The sequence below is a fragment of the Oncorhynchus gorbuscha genome, linkage group LG25, assembly GCF_021184085.1.
Source record: "Oncorhynchus gorbuscha isolate QuinsamMale2020 ecotype Even-year linkage group LG25, OgorEven_v1.0, whole genome shotgun sequence".
Lineage (NCBI taxonomy): Eukaryota > Metazoa > Chordata > Actinopteri > Salmoniformes > Salmonidae > Oncorhynchus > Oncorhynchus gorbuscha.
In genome coordinates, this window is record NC_060197.1 from 17,679,974 (window position 1) to 17,704,158 (window position 24,185).

Genomic DNA, 24,185 nt, shown 5'->3' on the forward strand with positions numbered 1-24,185 from the left:
TTCCTGTCTGGGTTTAATATGAGGTCATGTAAGGCATATTGGCCACAGGGAGTGAATACAATGTGCCCTCTGGTGGTGGCTTGACCACACAACGACTCCCTGCAGCCATTGACTGAGGCTATACATTTACATTTACATTAGACATTGCCCTCGGCGCACTGATTTAGGATCAGCTTCACTTATCCCCCAATTCTAACCTTTACCATTAGGGGGTAAACTCCTAAACTCCTCCATATGAGATGCAACTCATATGTCATGCTCCTCTTTACTCCACTTTAAGCTGGCTGGGTTCAGTCTAGGACTTGGCTCATTTTCCTGCTAAGCACACATCGGATTGTGACCTTAGGCAGAAAGCTACTGTAAACACACAAATACATACACAGTTTGAAGTGCCCACGGATTGGATTAAAGTTGTCAGTGCAGGGAGAAAGCTCTAGGAATAAAGGATGTGCTGTATTGTAGCTGACCTTGTGGAGAGGGGAGAATGGGAGAGGACAGAGAAATAGATCGAGCTCTTCATTCTTTCCTCCTCCTCCTCCTCCTCGCCTCTGCGTGACTCATAAACAGAATGATCAGTGGGTTGAGGTGTAGCCACCTCCGCCAGCAGGAAACATTTCGCTCTTTGTAGTAGATGTTTGAGAATTCTGTTTCCCCACGGTGAGGTGTCTGTGTGAAGTGCTTGCTAAAGTTCATGTTGTTTCATGTACCATTGTATGTCCCCCCCCTCTCTCTCTCTCTCTCTCTCTCCAGGCTAACAGAAAACATGAGGCGACTCAGTGAGTGTTTATAGATGAATACCCACTCAGAACTTTCTGCCATTGAGCTACTGTTGTCAGATATTGTTGTAGCGTGACAATGGGTTGACAACTGATTTATTTTTATTTTTTTCAGAGCGAGGAGCCAGACCGGTAACTAACTTCATGAGGAACCTCTCAGCCTTATCCAACTGGCACTCAGTATACACCTCAGCTATTTCCTTCATAGTGAGTACAACTGCTCCGATCTGTCTTTTTTAAAGGGATATGCGAGTCATGTCCAAATCAGTCTGAAAGTAACTTCATTGAGCTACTTTAGGATGATTTAGACATGAAGTGCGAAAAATGTTAATATCGGTACCATTGACTTGCCTTGGAGTTGTGCCACAAATGTAATAAGTTACCATTTGGAAACATGGCCATGCAAACAAAACCAAAGCATGGATTTCTGTCATACCGTGTCCATAGACTGCTTACTTACAGGGTAAGGAAAGTAATTTAGAACTTGGGTGAGCTATCCCTTTAGTGAGCTGTCCTGTATAAGTTTGACTAGTTAAATAAAGGGTAATTACTACTGTAAACATTATCTCACGGCTTTGACACATGCTATAATGCTTGTCTCTTCAAGTTCCTCTCATTCAATATCCCAAATTTCCCACTCTATTCAGTAGTGCTTGTCATTTGGAAGACTTGTATATTACATCTGATTGTGAGAAATAGGATGTAGGCTAAGTACTGTATATAAATGATGAATGTCGTTTGTGTTTCCTCCGGGCTCAGATCTATATGAATGCTGCGTGGCATGGCTGGGCCATCCCCATGTTCCTCTTCTTGGCCATCCTGAGGCTCTCCTTGAATTACCTCATTGCTAAGTAAGACAAGCATACCACACACACACACACACACACACACACACACACACACACACACACACACACACACACACACACACACACACACACACACACACACACACACACACACACACACACACACACACACACATTTTATATATATTACATTTATTGATGATAATGAGTGCAGCTACACTGAACCAGAGTATATGAGCAGAGCTGGAGCGAATAGCGGAGCGTGCCCAATTTGACGGGAGTGTAATTCCCAAAAGCTGGAGCGTCGGCCTCCTCACCCACTCCAATTTAGCATTTGTAGTTTACTTGTGTGCTGATATAGCCCCTTGCTTTAGCTACTGAAATGGTGTTCCCTAAATATTTTCATAAAGAAACTGATAAAACACACAGGTGCTAAATCAAGGTGACTTGCAAAGATGAGGACCAAGAGAGGGAGTGCGGTGATAGTGTCCACAACTAAAGAATCATTGTGGAGTCTGAAAATACATGTATCCAAAAAGCATGATGGTGTACATGCACATGCTAAAATAAGGGAGTGAGGTGTGTGTATAACTTTAGACCGTGCCCTCGCCCATACCCGGGCGTGAACCAGGGACCCTCTGCACACATCAACAACTGACACCCATGAAGCATAGTTACCCATCGCTCCGCAAGTGACGTCACCAATTGAAACGCTATTTAGCGCGCACCACCGCTAACTAAGCTAGCCGTTTCACATCCGTTACGTGTGTGTGTGTGTGTGTGTGTGTGTGTGTGTGTGTGTGTGTGTGTGTGTGTGTGTGTGTGTGTGTGTGTGTGTGTGTGTGTGTGTGTGTGTGTGTGTGTGTGTGTGTGTGTGTGTGTGTGTGTTAAACATCATGTGTCATTGTAGCAAAGTATTTATAAACAAAACATTTGAGCAGTTAAACTTTCGTTCATATTCATTCTATTATCTATTAGAGGCCGATACCGATTAATGGAGGACCAAAAAAAAGCAGATACCGATTAATCAGCCGCTATATTAAAATGTATTTGTAATAATGACAATTACAACAATACTGAATGAACACTTAATATAATACATCAATAAAATCAATTTAGCCTCAAATTATTAAACATGTTCAGTTTGGTTTAAATAATGCAAAAACAAAGTGTTGGAGAAGAAAGTACAAGTGCAATATGTGCCATGTAAGAAAGCTAACGTTTCAGTTCCTTGCTCAGAACATGAGAACATATGAAAGCTGGTGGTTCCTTTTAAACATGAGTCTTTAATATTCCCAGGTAAGAAGTTTTAGGTTGTAGTTATTTTAAGAATTATGGGACTATTTCTCTCTATACAATTTGTATTTCATATACCTTTGACTATTGGATGTTCTTATGGGCACTTTAGTATTGCCCGTGTAAGAGTATAGCTTCCGTCCCTCTCCTCGCTCAACAACAGCCACCCTCGAAGCAGCGTTACCCATGCAGAGCAAGGGGAACAACTACTCCAAGTCTCAGAGCGAGTGACGTTTGAAACGCTATTAGTGCTAACTAGCTAGACATTTCACATCGGTTACACCAGCCTAATCTCGGGAGTTGATAGGCTTGAAGTCATAAAAAGCACAGCGAAGAGCTGCTGGCAAAACGCACGAAAGTGCTGTTTGAACGAATGCTTACGAGCCTGCTGGTGCCTACCATCGCTCAGTCAGACTGCTCTATCAAATCATAAACTTAATTACAACATAACACACAGAGAAATACGAGCCTTAGGTCATTAATATGGTCGAATCCGGAAACTATCATCTCGAAAACAAAATGTTTATTATTTCAGTGAAACACGGAACCGTTCCGTATTTTATCTAACAGGTGGCATCCATAAGTCTAAATATTGCTGTTACATTGCACAACCTTCAATGTTATGTCATAATTACGTAAAATTCTGGCAAATTAGTTTGCAACGAGCCAGGCGGGCCAAACTGTTGCATATACCCTGACTCTGCGTGCAATGAACGCAAGAGAAGTGACACAATTTCACCTGGTTAATATTGCCTGCTAACCTGGATTTATTTTAGCTAAATATGCAGGTTTAAAAATATATACTTCTGTGTATTGATTTTAAGAAAGGCATTGGTGTTTATGGTTAGGTACACGTTGGAGCAACGACAGTCCTTTTTCGCGAATGCTTATCACATCGATTATATGCAACGCAGGACATGCTGGATAAACTAGTAATATCATCAACCATGTGTAGTTATGGTTGATTTAATGCTAGCTAGCAACTTACCTTGGCTTCTTACTGCATTTGCGAAACAGGCAGTCTACTTGTGGAGTGCAATGTAAAGCAGGTGGTTAGAGTGTTGGACTAGTTAACTGTAAGGTTGCAAGCTTGAATCCCCGAGCTGACAAGGTAAAAATCTGTAATTCTGCCCCTGAACAAGGCAGTTAACCCACCGTTCCTAGGCAGTCATTGAAAATAAGAATGTGTTCTTAACGGACTTGCCTAGTTAAATAAAGGTGTACATTTTTTTTAACTAAAAAAAAATGTTTTGGGCCAAATCGGTGTCCAAAAATACCGATTTCCAATTGTTATGAAAACTTGAAATCGGCCCTAATTAATCCGCCATTCCGATTAATCGGCCGACCTCTATTATCTATACAATAGGCCATCATTGATTTATTTATTTAACTAGGCAAGTCAGTTCTTCATTGTAAAATCTTATTTACAATGGCGGCCAAACCCGGACGATGCTGGGCCAATTGTGCGCCGCCCTATGTGACTCCCAATCACGGCCGGATGTCATACAGCCTGGATTCGAACCGGGGACTGTAGTGACGCCCAATAGGCCTGGAATATTCCCACATTCAAGCAGCTTTTTGTTTTGATTGGGTTATTTAGCCTAAAAACCTTTAGGCCTACATATAGAAATACAAATAAAAAACAACACTGCATCTCTGCCCAGCCTGGCGAGTGGCCAACAGGGTGTTTAGCATCCCCAGTGGCTCCAGCACAAGGTGCACCTGTGTAATTATCATACAGTTTAATCTGTGTCTTGATATGCCGACCTGTCAGGTATATAGATTATCTTGGCAAAGGAGAAGTGCTCACTAACAAGGATGTACAACATTTGAAAGAAATTAGCTTTTTTTTGTTGCATAAGGACAATTTTGGGGACATTATTTCAGCTCATGAAACAAGGGACCAACACTTTTACATGTATTTATGTTCATTATTGTTGTTCATATTTACCAAGTTGGGATCAATAAATCCATACTCTGCTCTCAATTACATGTAATTACACGGTACCTACCTATTTAATGTGGGGCAACTCATTTTCACAGAGTCCTTTAGAGCAGGGATGGGCAACTTTGATGGGGGTGGGGCCCACCAAAAAATCTGAACTCCCCATGGGGGACTGCAGTGGCTCGCAGGTCTCTGTACCCTCATCCATACCCACACATGCAGTCAGAGCCATCCCTAGTTTAAGGGGACCCTAAGCAAAACCTTGTAACCCACCCCGCCTTGCGAACAAAACATTTTTAGCGGCCCTCTTGACAGCAGAGGGAAAATTTAAGTTGCAGATTTAATTTCCTGCAATTCTACTCACTTTGCCATTGGGTGGAGAGAGAGAATTGCATGAATTCTGAGTGACTTATAAAATCAATGGGTCAGTAATTCAACAACTTACTACAAGTGTAGATAGCTGGCCGCTAGACTAACTTACCAATCTAAAGAAATTTAGCTGACATGGGCTAATTGAGTGACTGATATAAGAGAAACTTCTGATGCACAACCAAATGTTGTGTATTCTATTATTCAAACTCTCAACAGTAAGTTGAGACCCCGACTGAGTTCTAAAAAAAGGAATTGAAATTGATTCGCAGGTGCAGGCCGCCAGTTGTCCATCCCTGCTTTAGAGTTTTGACGTCTTTTCAGTTATTTTGATCTCTTCCCTTTTTTTTCCTTTTCAGAGGTTGGAGGATTCAGTGGAGCATTGTGCCGGATATTACGGATCCTATAGTAAGAGACCTCCCATTTTCACATGACTTCCTCTGACATCACAGGAAGTGGCCTGTCGTATTTCCTACCTTTTTGGAATGGAATGAGCTGATTTTTAATTTTGGGTTTGTTTCATGTAGGAACCGTCAAAGGATGACTTGACTGTGTCTGAAAAGTTCCAGTTAGTGCTTGACGTTGCACAAAAAGCCCAGGTACAGTAGTAGTGACCATACACAAGCACGCGTACATACACGCAAACACACCACATTTAGACATTGTATGTTTCGGAAAAGTCATTTTGTTGGGCTTTTTTCACAGAACCTTTTTGGTAAGATGGCGGATGTTTTGGAGAAAATAAAGAAGTAAGTAAGAAATGGCCGTCTTACCGTTCTGTACTTTTTCTCTAAGTTGGTCTGAATAGTTGATCAAACGGTTTCCCTCTTACTATCGCCTTCTCTCACTCTCTGTGTGTGTGTGTGTGTGTGTTCAGCCTGTTCATGTGGGTGCAGCCTGAGATCACTCAGAAGCTCTACATAAGCCTGTGGGTTGCCTTTCTCTCCTCCTGCATACTGCCCTTTAAACTTGTGGGCTTCATGATTGGTGAGTACATGCACACACAATCATACACACTGCTGTAGCCCTCACACACACACACACACACTGTGTGAAATGCTATGGTTACGTAACATTCAATATAAAAACACCACTTTATTCTCTTTGCTGCCCGGGGGCATTGTCTCTTGGCACAATTTTTGTTCCTCTCTAAAGCAATTGGTCTTCTCCTGTGTTCCCTGTTGGTGGCTGTGGAGGCTTTAAGAGGAAGGAGACTGACTGAGCCATTTAGTTGACAGCAGACACATGTTTTTAGAAATACATAAAACGTGTAAATAAAAAAGTATGCCAACATATGTTTTGGTACAATCACTGTACTTTACAAAATTACAGTCAACTTTTTTTTGTTTTTATAATAATTTGACTCTTTTTTTTTTCTTTTTCTCTCGCTCTCAGGACTGTATGCAGGGATCAAATTCTTCATCATAGACTTCTTGTTTAAGAGCTGTCCCAAGCTGAGGGACAAATATGACACACCTCACATCGACTGGAACAACCTACCAACTGATCCACAGCTGAAGGAGAGGACTAACGCTACAATGTCCCGACGGGTGAGGACACGCACTTATGAATGCATACAAATGTAAACATATCCACACACACGTACACAGCATATACGGTATACAATAACACACAGGCTGTCATCTACAACTTTAAAAAAAATAACTTGGCCCCATAGAGAAAGGAACCAATTCTTTATCCAACCCAAACTTCCCTAACACTGGCCTATATCCAAATGCTAAATAACTAAACCCCAAAGTATCTATTACAACTGAAGGATAGATTTTGATTTTTGATTTTTAAATAATTGTCGTAACTACTGTCAAACATTGTAATTATTTTATCTCATGATGAGCCTTAACCCTTTTTTTATGTTGAGCCTTTACTTAATTTACCTCGACACTGTCACCTGAATGTCATGATCTGTCGTGTGTGTGTGTGTGGGTGTGGTGTGTGTGTGTGTGCGAGACTGTGTTGAGTGTTTGCAATGGCTATCTTGGTTTGTTTCCTCAGCCAATTGGCAGTAATGTTAGTGGTGCTAGATGGGCTTTGCTTTAGTGACTGTCACTATACGTTGTGTTTTGTTTCTCTCTCTCAGCTGTCTGGGTCTGAGAAGGTAGGGACTCTGGTGTGCCTCTGTCCCTTTATGTTACGTAGTGCCTGTGTGTGCCACCAGCTAAAACATGTATATACACTACCGGTCTAAAGTTTTAGAACATCTACTCATTCAAGGGTTTTTATTTTGTTTTTACTATTTTCAACATTGTAGAATAATAGTGAAGACATCAAAACTATGAAATATCACATATGGAATCATGTAGTAACCAAAAAAGTGATAATCACCCTTTGCCTTGATGACAGCTTTGCACACTTGGTGTTCTCTCAAACAACTTCATGAGGTCGTCACCTGAAATGCATTTCAAATAAAAGGTGTGTCTTCTTAAATGTTAATTTGTGGAATTTCCTCCTTAATGCGTTTTAGCCAATCAGTTGTGTTGTGACAAGGTAGAAGATCCAGAAGACAGCCCTATTTGGTCAAAGACCAAAGCATTATTATGGCAAGAACAGCTCAAAATAGAAAAGCAAAACGACGGTCCGTTACTTTAAGACATGAAGGTCAGTCAATATGGAACATTTCAAGAACTTTGAAAGTTTCTTCAAGTGCAGTTGCAAAAACCATCAAGCGCTATGATGAAACTCTCATGAGGACCGCTACAAGAATGGAAGACCCAGAGTTCCTCTGCTGCAGAGGACAAGTTCAGTGGAGTTACCAGCCTCAGAAATTGCAGTGCAAATAAATGCTTCACAGTTCAAGTAACAAACACATCTCAACATCAACTGTTCAGAGGAGACTGTGTGAATCAGGCCCTTAATGGTCAAATTGCTGCAAAGAAACCACTACTAAAGGATCCCAATAAGAAGAAGAGACTTGCTTGGGCCAAGAAACACGAACAATGGATATTAGACTGGTGGAAATTTGTACCTTTTGGTCTGATGAGTCCAACTGAGATTTTTGGTTCCAACAGCCGTGTCTTTGTGAGACGCGGTCTGGGTGAACGGATGATCTCCGCATGTGTATTTCCCCAGGAGGTGTTATGGTGTGGAGGTGCTTTGCTGGTGACACTGTCTGTGATTTTATTTAGAATTCAAGGCACACTTAACCGGCATGGCTACCACAGCATTCTGCAGCAATACGCCATCCCATCTGGTTTGTGCTTAGTTGGACTATCATCTGTTTTTCAACAGGACAATGACCCAACACACCTCCAGGCTGTGTAAGGGCTATTTGACCAAGATGGAGAGTGATGGAGTGCTGCATCAGATGACCTGGCCTTCACAATCCCTCGACCTCAACCCAATTGAGATGGTTTGGGACGAGTTGGGCCTCAGAGTGAAGGAAAAGCAGCCAACAGGTGCTCAGCATATGTGGGAACTCCTTCAAGACTGTTGGAAAAGCATTCCAGGTGAAGCTGGTTGAGAGAATGCCAAGAGTGTGCAAAGCTGTCGTCAAGGCAAAGGGTGGCTATTTGAAGAATCTCAAATATAAAATATATTTTGATTTTACACTTATTTTTTTGGGGGGGGAGTTACTACATATCTCCTGTGGTATTTCATAGTTTTGATGTCTTTACTATTATTCTACAATGTAGAAAATAGTACAAATAAAGAAAAACCCTTGAATGAGTATGTGTTCTAAAACTTTTGACCGGTTAGTCTGACTGTATGTGTGTGTGCGCACTGAGTGTGTGCGTGTGGTTCACGACAAACCTCCCAACATTAACTGAGTGTTTGTGAATAAATGGATCAAAAATATCAATGCATGTATCCACTTTTAGTGGACCATAATGACATAACATTAAACTCAGTCCAAAAGAGACACTTTCTAAGCTTTTAATTGAACCCGTCTTAATTGATACAATTATGAATTCATTTGACTTTTTTATTTTTTTTTATCCATTTTCACAGACATACTCTGTAGTAACCAGGTGTTCAGTGTAATGACACAACCCCAAACCAGCACTGTCAAAAGCAACTTTAGTGTGACTAGAGTAGGATACACTATTGTCCGGTTTTCAGTAGCACTTTTATTTCCACCATAGTTTACCTCTAGAACACTAAAATGTGTATTCCTTCATATCGATGGTAAGACAATCAGGTAAGGTAAAACCTTCTTGTGATTCCAATTAGTAGTAGGCTTTGTATAACAATCACTCAATTAGAATAATTTACCAGGTAACCCTTGAAAAACAGCCAACTAGTGTCTGAATTTCCCAACCATGTAACTAAGACTTGTTCTACAGCTATTCGAAGACTTCTACTCTATTCTACTTCTACGTAACATTACAAATAATCCCGTCTACCTGCTGGTATAGCTAGGGGCCTGCCTGCCTGCAGCATGAGGGAGTATATTGTACTGTAGCTGTAAATGGCATGGCCATTTATCTGCAGAGCTCCCTACTCTCACTCCCAGCATTACAAACACGAACTAATCCGCTACTATACCATCCTGTCTATACTGTACACTCACTTCTGATCCCCCACCCCACCCCTCTGCCTGAAGTGTGCACTCGCTCACCCCCCTTCAGGGATTTAGCCTTCACTAAAACATTGGATTGGTGGGTGTAAGGATGCATAGGCAAAAGACAGGTGGGCAATGTTCCACCATAATTATATACACTAGTGAGGGGTAGTGAACCAGTGAACACTTCAGGGCAGAAGGGTTGAGGATACCCTTAGAACACAGACAATTAAATAAATTAAGTTAAATAAAATGTCCTCACTTAGAAATGAAACTAACGGAGATGACTGACTACCTACATGTACTGTAAGTGTACTGGGGTGGGGTCGGAACTGCTCTGCGCTTTGCACGAGACCCTCACCCTGAGGCTGATGTTAGATAAGCCGCAAGTTGTTTGCAAGGCTATGTTACGAGGAGCACGTACTCCTACTGTGTACAGATGAATGGCCTCCATCTTATGTTTCCTCTATGTGAGAGGCTGTCTACCAGTTTAGTCTCCGAGAGAATCCATAGTGGAAGATGGCTACAGTAGTGCTCTGTAGTATAATTCTTCCTCTTCCTCCTCCACCCGCTCCCCAAATCCTCCTCATCCCCCCTCCTCCCACTTCCCCTCCTCCTCCCGTCTAGATTCAGCCTGTGGTGGCAAGAGGTAGCTTAGCAACCGTCCCATGCGGTGTAAACCTGGATGGTGACAGCGCCAGGATTCATAGCACCAAGAAGGGAGCCTTTCATGAGATATTCAATGTCTCAGAGAATGAGCGCCCTCTACCAGGTCAGAGTACTTATTGCACCTCAAATATTTTTATTCAAAAAAAAAATTCCCTTTGCTGTCCAGCCGCTTGTATTAACTATTTTTCTGTTGTTGTGTGTTTCTACAGTGTGTGAGAATGGGTGGAGGTGCTGCCTCATCAACAGAGACCGGAAGATGCCAACCGACTACATTCGAAACGGCATGCTCTACGTTACAGAGAAGTAAGTAGACCTACCTCATCAGACTAGCTTGTCTCTTCAAGTACTTAATCGCAATAGATTTTCACCTCGTGGTCTGCTATTCCTTTTTGGTGTGCTATCTTTACTCTCTAATGTGGGTGTGTACAACAATGCCACGAAATAGTGCCATTATGTTGCAGATTCTCAGATCTAGATCCAAGAGCGGCTGCTTTGTGCTGACTCGTCTCTCCATCTTTCCATCTCTCCTCTCTCGCCATCTGTCTCTTTGTCACTCAGTTATCTGTGCTTCGAGAGCTCCAGTTCCAAATCAGCCTCCTCCAAGAAGAATAAGGTTATTAAGCTGGTGGACATCACAGATATCCAGAAGGTGTCTATCTACACTCAGCTAATTAAATATTTTTATCATATCGTTTCTATGTTTTCTATGATATCACATCCTGAAATGCATATTCCAACAACTGATAGGTTCTTTTGAAATGAAGGTATCATAGTTGTATGCATCTGATACCATCTCTTCTCTGTTCCCAGTACAAAGTGCTGTCTGTCTTACCTGGGTCTGGAATGGGAATCTCCATAGCCACTCCCTCCACACAGAAGGTTTGGAAATAAAGACTCATCTGACCATTTATTATCCTTCACAGATTTGCAAATAAATGCAATTAATTTGTGGATTTCTGTGTCTCCTCCTCAGCCTCTGGTGTTTGGTGCCATGATCCATCGAGACGAGGCCTTCGAGGCGATCTTCACCCAGTACATGAAGATCATTACCACCTCCAGGCCACCCTCGGGCAGCCCTGAGCTGTAGCCCTGTCATCCCCATGGACAGAGGGCTAGGCTGGGATCAGGGCTGGGCCACCTTCCCCTGAACCCTCCCTGGCTGGAGGAAAGTGACAGGACACACACCTCTTCTCCTCCCTCTCTTATTTACAGTGACTGGACAATCTTCTCTTTTATGACTGAGAGGTGTCTGTGCGCACGTCTGTCTGGAGGTGGGGCTTTGTAGTCCAATAAGGATGGTGCACACATTCCTGCACTCTTTCTATGTCGGACCGTGGATGAGGGGGATGAAGAAGAGGGGATGGGGGGGGGCATTTTTAACACACATCTCATCATAGGAGAAGGAGCTGGCTCTCCTGCCTGCTTGCCTGACGGACAGCTTTAATTCGCTTCAGATGTGTGTGTGTGTGCCTGCCCAGACAGCGTGCGTCTCTACTCACCTGTCTTCTTTCTTTCTCGCAAAGTATGAGTCCGTGTAACTGTTACTGCTGGTCTTGCACGGAACCGTACAGACAGTATGCCGTACGGTAGCTAGATGTTTGTGTAGAAAACAGAAAGCTGTGAGAAAGTCGAGCCAACATCTGAACAACGTTCAACATGACACGAAGCCTTTTTCCATTAGTTTACATCGTTGCTGTGGATTTTCTGTGGAGACACGCACGTTTCAGCAACAAACCGTTTGCTTTCAGGTGTCTTTTTGCATATGACGTGTGGTATGTGTTATACTTTCAACACTCACTACTGAACTGTACTGTGTCACCACGTACAGTAGTGGGAACCTTGGCGATGATGTTCATTGTGAAATGTTTTCAAATGCCTTTCTTTTGAATTCTGCTTATTTTTGTAATATCCAATGGAATGATGAGGATCTGGACTTTGTTAAAGTATGTCCTGGATCTGTGGATTGTGTTATAAAACTAAAGCACACTCGCTGTTAGAGAGACTCATAACAGACCTAAACCCTGAATACTGTGTCTAAACTGAAGGTACATGGTTTAAATGTAACATAGCTGGTTCAGTGAACTAAACTTGTGTGCTGAGTAACCCCGAGGCCTAAGACCTAAAGATGAGTTGGTGCCTTGGCTTTAGCCTCGTAGGCTAACACATTCTTAAGGTGCATACTGTAGGTCACATAAACATACTAAGGCCCAAAACCTGTGTTTACTTCAGTCTTTAGTGACATGTTATGGTATAGTAGTACTATAGTAGTCCTACGGTAATACCAACCTGTAGTATTAACACTGGGGTGGTCAGATGTGTACAATGTGCTGTCCTGTTAAATTACTTATTAACTTGGTTAACTTGACTAGTAACTAGTTAACTCCTGGATGACTTATCTCAGTATTTCAATGCAAAATCGAGTCAGTAAACTGGACTAGTTCTGTAGTATTCATTGGACAGCAGGAGGAAGTAGAAGTTTGAAAGGAATATTTTAATGTCACTTTATTGTCACCATTCTAGATTAAAAGCGGGTCTTTTATTTCTCAGATAGGTTTGATATGTAGAATTGTAACGAATGCCAAACCAAGTGGATGTGCACACTTTCTGTGTTTTGTAAGATGGCTGGAAGAGTTATTGTGGGTAAATATTTCTCGTTTATCGTTTACTGCAAATGAGAGGGGAGGTTATACCATGCTCTCAGATCCTTTTTTGCCTCCGCACAACAAGCTAGTCCCCTAAAACGCATTCATCTTCCCACACTGTTAACAAGCCCATATAAACTTAGTCAGTTATTGTCTTACAAAACCCAATCTCCAGTTGTGTTACGACTGGATATGAAATTTCATTTCTGGAGATGGTCTATTGTCTAAGGAACTCATGCTGTTGGTGTGTTGATTTGAATGATTGTCTGACTGTACCTTACTGTAGTCTTAATGCTTACCTGGAACCTTTCTTAGTCTATTAGTAACAACTAACTTTGAAATCTGCAATCAGGGTCTGTCCTAAAAGAAGCACACTGAATGTATTGTGTTACTGCTGTAAACGATTAGTTACATTTTTTTTGTTGCCAAAATGTAATTTTTCTTTCTTTCTTTTACTGCCCGCCATACTCTGCCTACACTGATGTTTACTGAAGGTTGGGTTAAAAACCTTAATTGATTTGTTTTTCTTTTGTTTGGAATGTCGGTTTGAGCTCCTAGCCACAGGTGGAGTCATGAAGACTGGACAGACATCTTCCTTTTGTGTTTGAATCACTGTGTCAGCTTTTAAATCTGCTCAGACTGGTCTCAGGACAACCTCTGCTGCGCACCTTCATCCCAACAGCAAACGTAAGCCTGATCTCTGATCTGTTTTATAATGCTTTAATAGCTAAAGCTAAAGTTTAGCTCTTCTGTTGAGTTTGTTGTCATGGCAAATACTATACATGTACTGCATAGCGTGGTAATGAAAGTCAGAGGAGTTGGATCAAGCATATAGTAACAGATCTGGGACTAGGCTAACAGTAGATAGACGGTGACATCAGAGAACATTCTAGTCAGATTATATTGTACGTCAATCACGCTGCAAAAACAACTGTCAGTGATCGTTCTAATGGTAGTGGCTTGCAGTACATGCTAAAATAATCATCTTTTAGCTATTTTTGGATCACTCACAGGCCTTCCTTACAGACAGCAGAGGTCGTCATGGTGACTCCGAGAGCTTCTGTCCACTGGTTTCTACTGGTTTCCACTTCTGTGGCTCTCGTTGTGTTAACCAAGTATGAGTTGTAACGCAAATGTAAACATTCGTCAATTACTTTCATGATATTCCCATAGAGTATATCACTGCAACGTTCAATATACTGTAATCATCTGTCAGTTGTGGGTAATTATTTGTCATCTGTGGGTCCGAGGACTAAAATGACAAGAGGAATTTATATACAATAAGGTAATCCATTGATTTTTAAAGAGAACAATGTCCATTGTAAAATATGTGGTGTCCATTTTTTTTATTTAAATAAAATGAAGTATTTGCCCTTCTGTATTGTTATCCTTTGTAGTACACCTATAGATAATTATAAGAATAATGTTAGACATTCCAAATTAACACGAAGGTACTGTAGTAGGAGATGGTGTGGTCGAGTGCTGACTGCAATTCCCACTTTCGGCAACTTGATGTCACTGCAGGACAGATGGATGGAGGCTGATAATGACCCTTTAGACACTAGAGGGCAGTGGCATACGGTGATTAACTCCCAAAACCTTTTTAGAGCCTGCCTGATTGAATACACAATTCAATGTGTGTGTTTTATATAAATCTATTTACACACACACACCGTTGAAGTCAGAAGTTTACGTACACTTTAGGTTGGAGTCATTTAAAACTCATTTTTCAACCACGCCAAAACTATAGTTTGTTATCAAGATATTTGTGGAAAGTTGGTTAGGACATCTACTTAGTGCATGACACAAGTAATTTGTTCAGCAATTGTTTATTTCACTTATAACTCACTATCACAATTCCAGTGGGTCAGAAGTTTACATACACTAAGTTGACTTTAAACAGCTTGAAAAATTCCAGAAAATGTCATGGCTTTAGAAGCTTCTGATAGGCTAATGGACATAATTTGAGTCAATTGGAGTTGTACCTGTGGATGTATTTCAAGGCCTACCTTCAAACTTAGTGCCTCTATGCTTGACATCATGGGAAAATCTAAATAAATCAGGCCAAGACATCAGGAAAAAAATTGTAGACCTCCACAAGTCGGGTTCGTCCTTGGGAGCAATTTCAAAAACCCCTGAAGGTACCAACTTCCCACAATAAGTTGGGTGAATTTTGGCCCATTCCTCCTGACAGAGCTGGAGTTACTGGGTCAGGTTTGTCGGCCTCCTTGCTCGCACACGCTTTTTCAGTTCTGCCCACAAATCTTCTATAGGATTGAGGTGAGGGCTTTGGGATGGCCACTGCAATACCTTGACTTTGTTGTCCTTAAGCCATTTTGCCACAACTTTGGAAGTCTGCTTGGGACCATTGTCCATTTGGAAGACCCATTTGTGACCAAGCTTTACTTCCTGACTGATGTCTTGATGTTGCTTCAATATATCTACATACTTTTCCATCCTCATGATGCTGTCTATTTTGAGAAGTGCAGCAGCCCCTAACTGCAACAAAGCACCCCCACAACATGATGCTGCCATCCATGTGCTTCACGGTTGGGGATGGTGTTCTTCGGCTTGCAAGCCTCCCCCTTTTCCCTCCTAACATAACGATGGTTATTATGGCCAAACAGTTGGATTTTTGTTTCATCAGACCAGAGGACCCATGTGCAGTTGCAAACTGTAGTGTGGCTTTTCTATGGTGGTTTTTGAGCAGTGGCTTCTTCCTTACTGAGTGGCCTTTCAGGTTATGTCAATATAGGAATCATTTTACTGTGGATATACACTGCTCAAAAAAATAAAGGGAACACTTAAACAACACAAAGTCAATCACACTTCTGTGAAATCAAACTGTCCACTTAGGAAGCAACACTGATTGACAAATTTCACATGCTGTTGTGCAAATGTAATAGACAACAGGTGGAAATTATAGGCAATTAGCAAGACACCCCCAATAAAGGAGTAGTTCTGCAGGTGGTGACCACAGACCACTTCTCAGTTCCTATGCTTCCTGGCTGATGTTTTGGTCACTTTTGAATGCTGGCGGTGCTTTCACTCTAGTGGTAGCATGAGATGGAGTCTACAACCCACACAAGTGGCTCAGGTAGTGCAGCTTATCCAGGATGGCACATCAATGCAAGCTGTGGCAAGAAGGTTTGCTGTGTCTGTCAGCGTAGTGTCCAGAGCATGGAGGTGCTACCAGGAGACAGGCCAGTACATCAGGAGAGGTGGAGGAGGCCATAGGAGGGCAACAACCCAGCAGCAGGACCGCTACCTCTGCCTTTGTTCAAGGAGGAGCACTACCAGAGCCCTGCAAAATGACCTCCAGCAGGCCACAAATGTGCATGTGTCTGCTCAAATGGTCAGAAACAGACTCTATGAGGGTGGTATGAGGGCCCGACATCCACAGGTGGGGGTTGTGCTTACAGCCCAACACCGTGCAGGACGTTTGGCATTTGCCAGAGTACACCAAGATTGGCAAATTCGCCACTGGCGCCCTGTGCTCTTCACAGATGAAAACAGGTTCACACTGAGCACAAATGACAGAGTCTGGAGACACTGTGGAGAACATTCTGCTGCCTGCAACATCCTCCAGCATGACCAGTTTGGCAGTGGGTCAGTCATGGTGAGGAGTGGCTTTTATTTGGGGGGCCGCACAGCCCTTCATGTGCCTGCCAGAGGTAGCCTGACTGCCATTAGGTACCGAGATGAGATCCTCAGACCCCTTGTGAGACCATATGCTGGTGCGGTTGGCCCTGGGTTCCTCCGAATACAAGACAATGCTAGACCTCATGTGGCTGGAGTGTGTCAGCAGTTCCTGCAAGAGGAAGGCATTGATGCTATGGACTGGCCCGCCCGTTCCCCAGACCTGAATCCAATTGAGTACATCTGGGACATCATGTCTCACTCCATCCAGCAATGCCACGTTGCACCACAGACTGTCCAGGACTTGGCGGATACTTTAGTCCAGGTCTGGGAGGAGATTTCTCAGGAGACCATCCGCCACCTCATCAGGAGCATGCCCAGGCATTGTAGGGAGGTCATACAGGCACGTGGAGGCCACACACACTACTGAGCCTCATTTTGACTTGTTTTAAGGACATCACATCAAATTTGGATCAGCCTGTAGTGTGGTTTTCCACTTTACTTTTGAGTGTGACTCCAAATCCAGACCCCCATGGGTTGATACATTTGATTTCCATTGATCATTTTTGTGTGATTTTGTTGTCAGCACATTCAACTATATAAAGAAAAAAGTATTTAATAAGAATATTTCATTCATTCAGGTCTAGGATGTGTTATTTTAGTGTTCCCTTTATTTTTTGGAGCAGTGTAGATACTTTTGGACCTGTTTCCTCTAGAATCTTCACAAGGTCCTTTGCTGATGTTCCGGGATTGATTTGCACTTTTTGCACCATAGTACGTTCATATCTTGGGGAGAGAACACGTCTCCTTCCTGAGCGGTATGACGGCTGCGTGGTCCCATGGTGTTTATACTGGCGAACTATTGTTTGTACAGATGAACGTGGTACCTTCAGGCGTTTGGAAATTGCTCCCAAGGATAAACTTGACTTGAGGTCTACAATTTTTTTTTTAGGTCTTTGCTGATTTCTTTTGACTTTCCCATGATGTCAAGCAAAGTGGCACTGAGTTTGAAGGTAGGCCTTGAAATACATCTACAGGTACACCTCCAATTGACCCAAATGATGTCAATTAGCCTATCAGAAGCTTCTAAAGCAATGACATAATTTCCCAAGCTGTTTAAAGGCACAGTCAACTTAGTGTATGTCAACTTCTGACCCACTGGATTTGTGATACAGTGAATTACAAGTTAAATAATCTGTCTGTAAAAAATTGTTGGAAAAATTACATGTCATGCTCAAAGTAGATGTCCTAACTGACTTGCCAAAACTATAGTTTGTGAACAAGAAATTTGTGGAGTAGTTGAAAAACGAGTTTTAATGACTCCAACCTAAGTGTATGTAAACTTCCGACTTCAACTGTGTGTGTGTGTGATATATATATATATATATATATATATATATATATATATATATATACATATACACATACACATTATATACTGTATATAAAAGGTATATGTATTAAAGAGCTCTAGACAAATCACATCCCTCCACTGTCATGGAGCACACACACACAATGTTCTCTCTCTCTTGGTGAAAAGCAGAATTTAAGGCAATGTGATGACAGCAAGTGACAGTGTCACTTTTTATTATCCATCCTCCCCTTGCTCGTACTAAGCTGCCAAACTCTGCGGAATGAGAGAAGGCTAGTTGGGGTCAAGCCACCGTCAAGACTCATTCGCGGTGTTTTCCATTATGGCTAGTGTTTGCCCACAATACACAGATTATATGCTCAGAGCCTCAGAGAAAGCAATTACCGTTACTGTTGTTTACTGTTATGAAAGGCAGGGCTATTGATCCCCTGTCATTAGAGTGATTTGAGACAAGGGGCTCTATTCGATCTGTGTCGACGAAGTGTTCCAGATTGCACAATTGAAATTTCAAGGATATATTTTTGACTGAGCCAACGTGTAAGCAGTCTCCACTGACTCGGGAACATTGAAATTTAAACAATCATGCTGTAATGCTGAACTTCCATGGTACAGATTGAATAGAGCCCAAGGTCTGCAGTAATGTAATGGATAGTCTATGGACTTTGCCTCTGGCAACCAGTGAACACATTTTTGTTTACTGTTGTTCAAGAGGGAAAAATGTACTGATGAAGAGACAACAAAAACAAAGCCAAGAAATGTTATCTCTCCGGTACACTTGTTGAATTTATCTGAGAGGCCAAGACCCTTTCAAATATGTGTGGGGGGATTAGCGGTGTTTCTCTGTGCAACGTTGAGCAAACATCTGTGGTGTGCCCCCCTTAAACTTTAGCATCTGCTGATCAGTCAAAACGCTCCCTCTCCTCAAATATAAGGCAAATCAACATCATTAAAACAATTCTTCCCCAGCTCATTACCATCCACAATCATCTAACAGTTTGGGCTCTACGCCAACATTAAGGATGAGCGAGAGAAAGAGGAACAACAGGAGATTATCCCCTTAATTAATGAAGGGTTTTCATGCAGGGAGAACCACTAAATCCCCTGATAGGAAACTTCATATTCAAATATTAAATATTCATAAGAAGTCAGATAACTTTGACAACGGAGATTTGGGTGAGGAGGCTTTGGTGATGAAGTATTAGGGAGTTTATGGCTACATTATCAGATCTCTGCTTGCTGACATCCGCATTGTGTTTGTTTTGGCGGTGTCAGAAGTGGAACCCTGTTATGCCCATACACATTGTGACATATTTATTACGACCTACCGTCACCTTCACAGAATCTCGTTCGGCAACTGGACGCAAAATTTCCTGGCAAAGGATGACTGTAGACAGTGTCATAAATATTCACGAGTCCCGTCGGGTGATTGGTTGACCCGTCTTGGGTGTGCGACGTCACACAGATGCTCTTCAAAGCCTTCTGTTTAGCTAGCTCGTACCGCCTGAATAAGCAGAGCACCGACTGAACTACCAGCTTTAGCTTGATCACCAAATTCATTTGGAAATAAATAAATAACTTACTCCAGCTAGCTACCAATCTTTTTTAGTTTCTTTTTTAGTTTCACTGTCCTATCATTCAAAAAACAGTGGGGGATTTTGGCAATTGTCAATGTTAATTGGTGCATTACCGCCACCTACTGTGCTGGAGTGTGGGCCAGAGACAGCACTAGCAACATCAATGGCAGTGGGCACTGATTGTAGTGACGTGTAGTGGGCGCGGCATGTAGTAACCTCAGTCCGTATAGACATTGCAACGTTTGGAAATATTTTAAGTATGCGGCATCCATTTCGCAATGGCGCTTTCAACAGGCAAGGGTGTGCTGCGACACCAGTTCGTTGCGAACAGTCTCCGCTGAAATGAATGACATCTGCCGCAATGCAATGCAACGGACTGCTCATATGTAATGTGAATGAGGCATTAGAGATGTCAGATCTACAAGCGGCTCCCGGCAATTATACCTAAAGAGGACATTGCCATTGGCTGCCCGGAGTTGCATTAAAAGAAGTCCCATGCAGCCTTGTTGGTTGCTTTGCGCCATTTTACAGGCTCATGATGTTTTTTTGCTCTGGTCATAACTTTTTTTGTACATAATGTTTCCGCCATCGTTTCCTATGACAGAAAAGCGCTTCCAAACAACAGAACAGAGATCAAAAACCTCAATTTGGAGGAAGATTTCTACTTCATAGAGTCAGCAGTGCGGGCACCCTAATGAAACTACGTTGGTGAATGTATAATCCACCTCAACCCTCCGTTCTATTGGCGAACATACAATCAGTGGGAAACAAATTGGACAGGCTCCGTTCGAGACTATCCTACCTAAGGGACCTGAAGAACTGTAATACCCTATGTTTCTCTGAGTTGTGGATGAACAAGGACATGGACAATATACACTGATTATACAGAACATTAATAACACCTGCTCTTTCCATGACATAGGCTGACCAGGTCAATCCAGGTGAAACCTATGATCCCTTATTGATGTCACTTGTTAAATCCACTTCAATCAATGTAGAGTAAGGGGAGGAAGACAGGTTAAATAATTATTTTTAAGACTTGTGTATGTGTGCCATGCAGAGGGTGAAAGAGCAAGACAAGATTGAAGTGCCTTTGAGCGGGGTATGGTAGTAGAGGTGCCAGGTGCACCGGTTTGTGTCAAGAACTACAACGCTGCTGGGTTTTTCACGCTCAACAGTTTCCCGGAAGGTGTTCCTAATGTTTGGTCTACTTAGTGTACATCTAGCTGGTTTTTCTATGCATCGGCAGGATTGAACGGCAGCATTTGGTAAACTGACGGGGGAGGTGTGTGTCTCTTTGTTATCAACAGCTGCAGTGCTATCTCTAATATTAAAGAAGGCTTGAGGTTCTGCTCGCCTGAGTTAAAATACTTAATGATAAGCTGTAGACCATACTATTTACCAAGATAATTTTCATCTATATTTTTTGAAGTTGTCTATTTACACCCAGAAACAGATGCTGGCACTAAGGATGCACTCACATAGCTATGTAGTGCCATACGCAAACATCTCACCTGTGCAGCTAGTGGAGACGACTCTAGATCACCTTTACACCACACACAGAAATACATACAAAGCTCTCCCTCACTCTCCTTTTTGCAAATCTGACCATAACTCTATCCTCCTGATTATTGTTTACAAGTAAAACCTCAAACAGGAAGTACCAGTGACGCGTTTAATATGGAAGTGGTCCGATGTAGCGGATGCTAAATCACAGGACTGTTTCGCTAACAAAGACTGGAATATGTTATGGGACCCATCCGATGGCATTGAGGAATTTACCACATCAGTCACCGGCTTCATTAATAAGTGCGTCGGCAATGTCATCCCCACAGTCATCCGCACTGTACATACGGTACATATCCCAACAAGAATCCATTGATTACAGGCAACATCCGCACTGCGACAAAGCTAGAGCTGCCGCTTTCAAGGAGTGGGAGACTAATCCGGTAGCTTATAAGAAATCACACTACGACCTCTGACGAGCTATCAAACAGGCAACTTCAATACAGGACTAAGATCAAATCCTACTACGCCGGCTCTGACGTTCAACGGATGTGGCAGGGCTTGCATATTAGAAGCGACTACAAAGGGAAACCCAGCCGCTAAATGCCCAGTGACGTGAGCCTACCAGACAAGCTAAATTCCTTCTATGCTCATTTTGAGGCAAGCAACACTGAACCATGCATTATAGCACTAGCTGTTCCGGATGACTGTGTGATCCCGCTCTCCATAGCCGATGTGAGTAAGACCTTTTAAACAGGTTAACATTCACAAGGCCACAGGGCCAAACGGATTACCAGGATGTGTACTCAGAGAATGCGGTGACCAGCTGGCAAGACTTTTCACTGACATTTTCAACCTTTCCCTGACCCAGTCTGTAATAACTCCATGTTTCAAGTGGACCACAATAGTCCCTGTGCCCAAGAACGCCAAGGTGACCTGTCTAAATTACTATCGCCCCATAACAATCTTCCTAGTTAGCCATTAAATTATTTAAAGGCTGGTCATGGATCACATCAGCACCCTCATCTCAGACACCCAGGACCCACTCAAATTTGCATACCACCCCTACAGATCCACAGATGACACACTCTCTATTGCACTCCACGCTGCCCTCTCCAACTTGGACAAGAGGAACACCTATGTGAGAATGCTGTTAATTGACTATCTCAGTGTTCAACACCATAGTGCCCACCAAATTCATCACTAACTAAGGACCCTGGCACTGAACACCTCCCTCTGCAACTGGATTCTGGACTTCCAGACGCGCCTTTCCCAGGTGGTGAGGGTAGGCACCGACACATCTACCACGATGACACTCAACATGGGGGGCCCTCAGGGGTGCATGCTCAGTCCCTTACTGTACTCCCTGTTCACCCACGACCGCGTGGCCATGCATGACTCTAACACCATCATTAAGTTTGCTGACGACACGATGGTGGTAGGCCTGATCACTGATGACTAGGGTTGGGTATGTTACTTTCTAAATGTAATCCGTTACAGTTACTAGTTACCTGTCCAAAATGGTTATCAGTAATGTAACTTTTGGATTACCCAAATTTAGTAATGTAATCTGATTACATTCCATTACTTTGAGATTACTTTCTTCTTAAGAGCCATTAGAAGAAGACAAAAATGTATGTTACCAATTAAATTATGTCAATTGCAGGAAAAATCCATGTTAACGTTTAAATAGCTGGCCAGATGGATGTTACATTTAACGTCATGGGTTGGTTAAGTAGGCTTCTTCAAACCCATTGCTTTCTAATACATATAATAATACGGTTCAATTATGTCTTTACATTAAAAACCAAAGTCTATCAGAATTCTAGTCTTTCCAATAAACGTTATACCCCTTGATATTCAAGAATAGGACTTGGAAATATGGAAGTATAGATTAGACAAATTGTTTTACCTGAGCATGACCCCAAACAATAAGGACTTATTAGCCAGCCCTACTCTGTTGTTTATAATTTTGTTGTCATGGAGGACTGATTGGGCTCATTGATTCAAGTTGAAAAATAAATGCTGCACTCATGGAATGGCATGCTTTGAGCACTACCGAAAAGTGCTATTTTCATGTGAAAAATGAATGCCATATACTGCATTTGCTTTAGGCCTATTGGTTAACTTTTTGCTACTGTTAATTATCTATCCTGTTTCCTAGTCACTGTAGTTATATGTACAATACATATCTGCCTCAATTACCTTGTACCCCTGCACATCGACTCGGTACTTGTACCCCGTGTATACAACTAAGTTAGTTACTCATTGTGTATTTATTATTCCTTTTGTTACTCCTTTTCTATTATTTCTCTATTTTCTTTCCCTCTGCATTGTAGGGAAGGGCCTGTAAGTAAACAATTCACAGTTAGTCTACACCTGTTTTCGATGAGGCATGTGACAAATACAATTTGATATGATTTTACAATTTGGAACACTGACATGTGAGATGTTATCTACACCTCGATTAGGCTGATAAAAATCCTCATTATTTAGTTGAATGATTTTCAATTTCAGTGTGATTATTTCGATATAGCCTACACTTTCCCGTTCTGAACTTCTAACTTGTCGGGACAGGTGCGGCTTGACAATGATCACAAGAGCAGCTGCTCACCGATTTGACAGCTCCAATGCACTTACTCCTCCCACACCACCAAAACATCAGCTATGCAGGTATCGGCTTTCACCTGTTAATGCTTGATCTGATTGAATGTAGGCCTTAGCCTACCAACATGAACTAAACGATGTGAGATTCCCAGCTTCCCACCCATCCCTCCCTGCATAACACTGACTAATAATGGACCGATAGTTTGGTATTAAGCACTTCAGTGCATTCCCCCACCACGGGTCTGCTGCTCAATGGCCTGCAAACATGCAGACCGTGCAGTAGCAGATGTAGATTTTACCATAGCGCCTAGTGATTTATATAGGCCTAACACAAGACGTCAGGTCTCAGTCAAGGTTCCTTATCGTAGTAGCGTGGTTCACCAAACTGTGAGCGGTAAATCCAAACTCTCCTTTAATACCCCTCTCTTATCATAATAAAGTCAGATGACGTTGCTTTCCTAC

The 24,185-nt window shown here is 42.3% G+C and overlaps 1 protein-coding gene across 5 annotated transcripts in view; it reads left to right on the plus strand.

Annotated features, from left to right (window-relative positions):
* The window catches only part of LOC124014120 (GRAM domain-containing protein 4-like), a 73,572-nt gene extending 59,170 nt beyond the window's left edge, over positions 1-14,402 (plus strand). For 4 of the 5 annotated variants that reach the window (XM_046328840.1, XM_046328842.1, XM_046328843.1 and 1 more), the window contains 14 exons: positions 751-776; positions 892-983; positions 1,536-1,627; positions 5,555-5,603; positions 5,723-5,794; positions 5,901-5,944; positions 6,073-6,182; positions 6,591-6,745; positions 7,294-7,311; positions 10,342-10,486; positions 10,593-10,686; positions 10,942-11,032; positions 11,194-11,262; positions 11,357-14,402. In XM_046328840.1, coding sequence (XP_046184796.1) covers positions 751-776; positions 892-983; positions 1,536-1,627; positions 5,555-5,603; positions 5,723-5,794; positions 5,901-5,944; positions 6,073-6,182; positions 6,591-6,745; positions 7,294-7,311; positions 10,342-10,486; positions 10,593-10,686; positions 10,942-11,032; positions 11,194-11,262; positions 11,357-11,470 — 1,171 coding nt within the window. In that variant the 3' untranslated portion in view covers positions 11,471-14,402. The remainder of the gene's footprint in view (positions 1-750; positions 777-891; positions 984-1,535; positions 1,628-5,554; positions 5,604-5,722; positions 5,795-5,900; positions 5,945-6,072; positions 6,183-6,590; positions 6,746-7,293; positions 7,312-10,341; positions 10,487-10,592; positions 10,687-10,941; positions 11,033-11,193; positions 11,263-11,356) is intronic. The other variant, XM_046328841.1, reaches the window with a different exon arrangement.
* Positions 14,403-24,185: the final 9,783 nt, after the last annotated feature.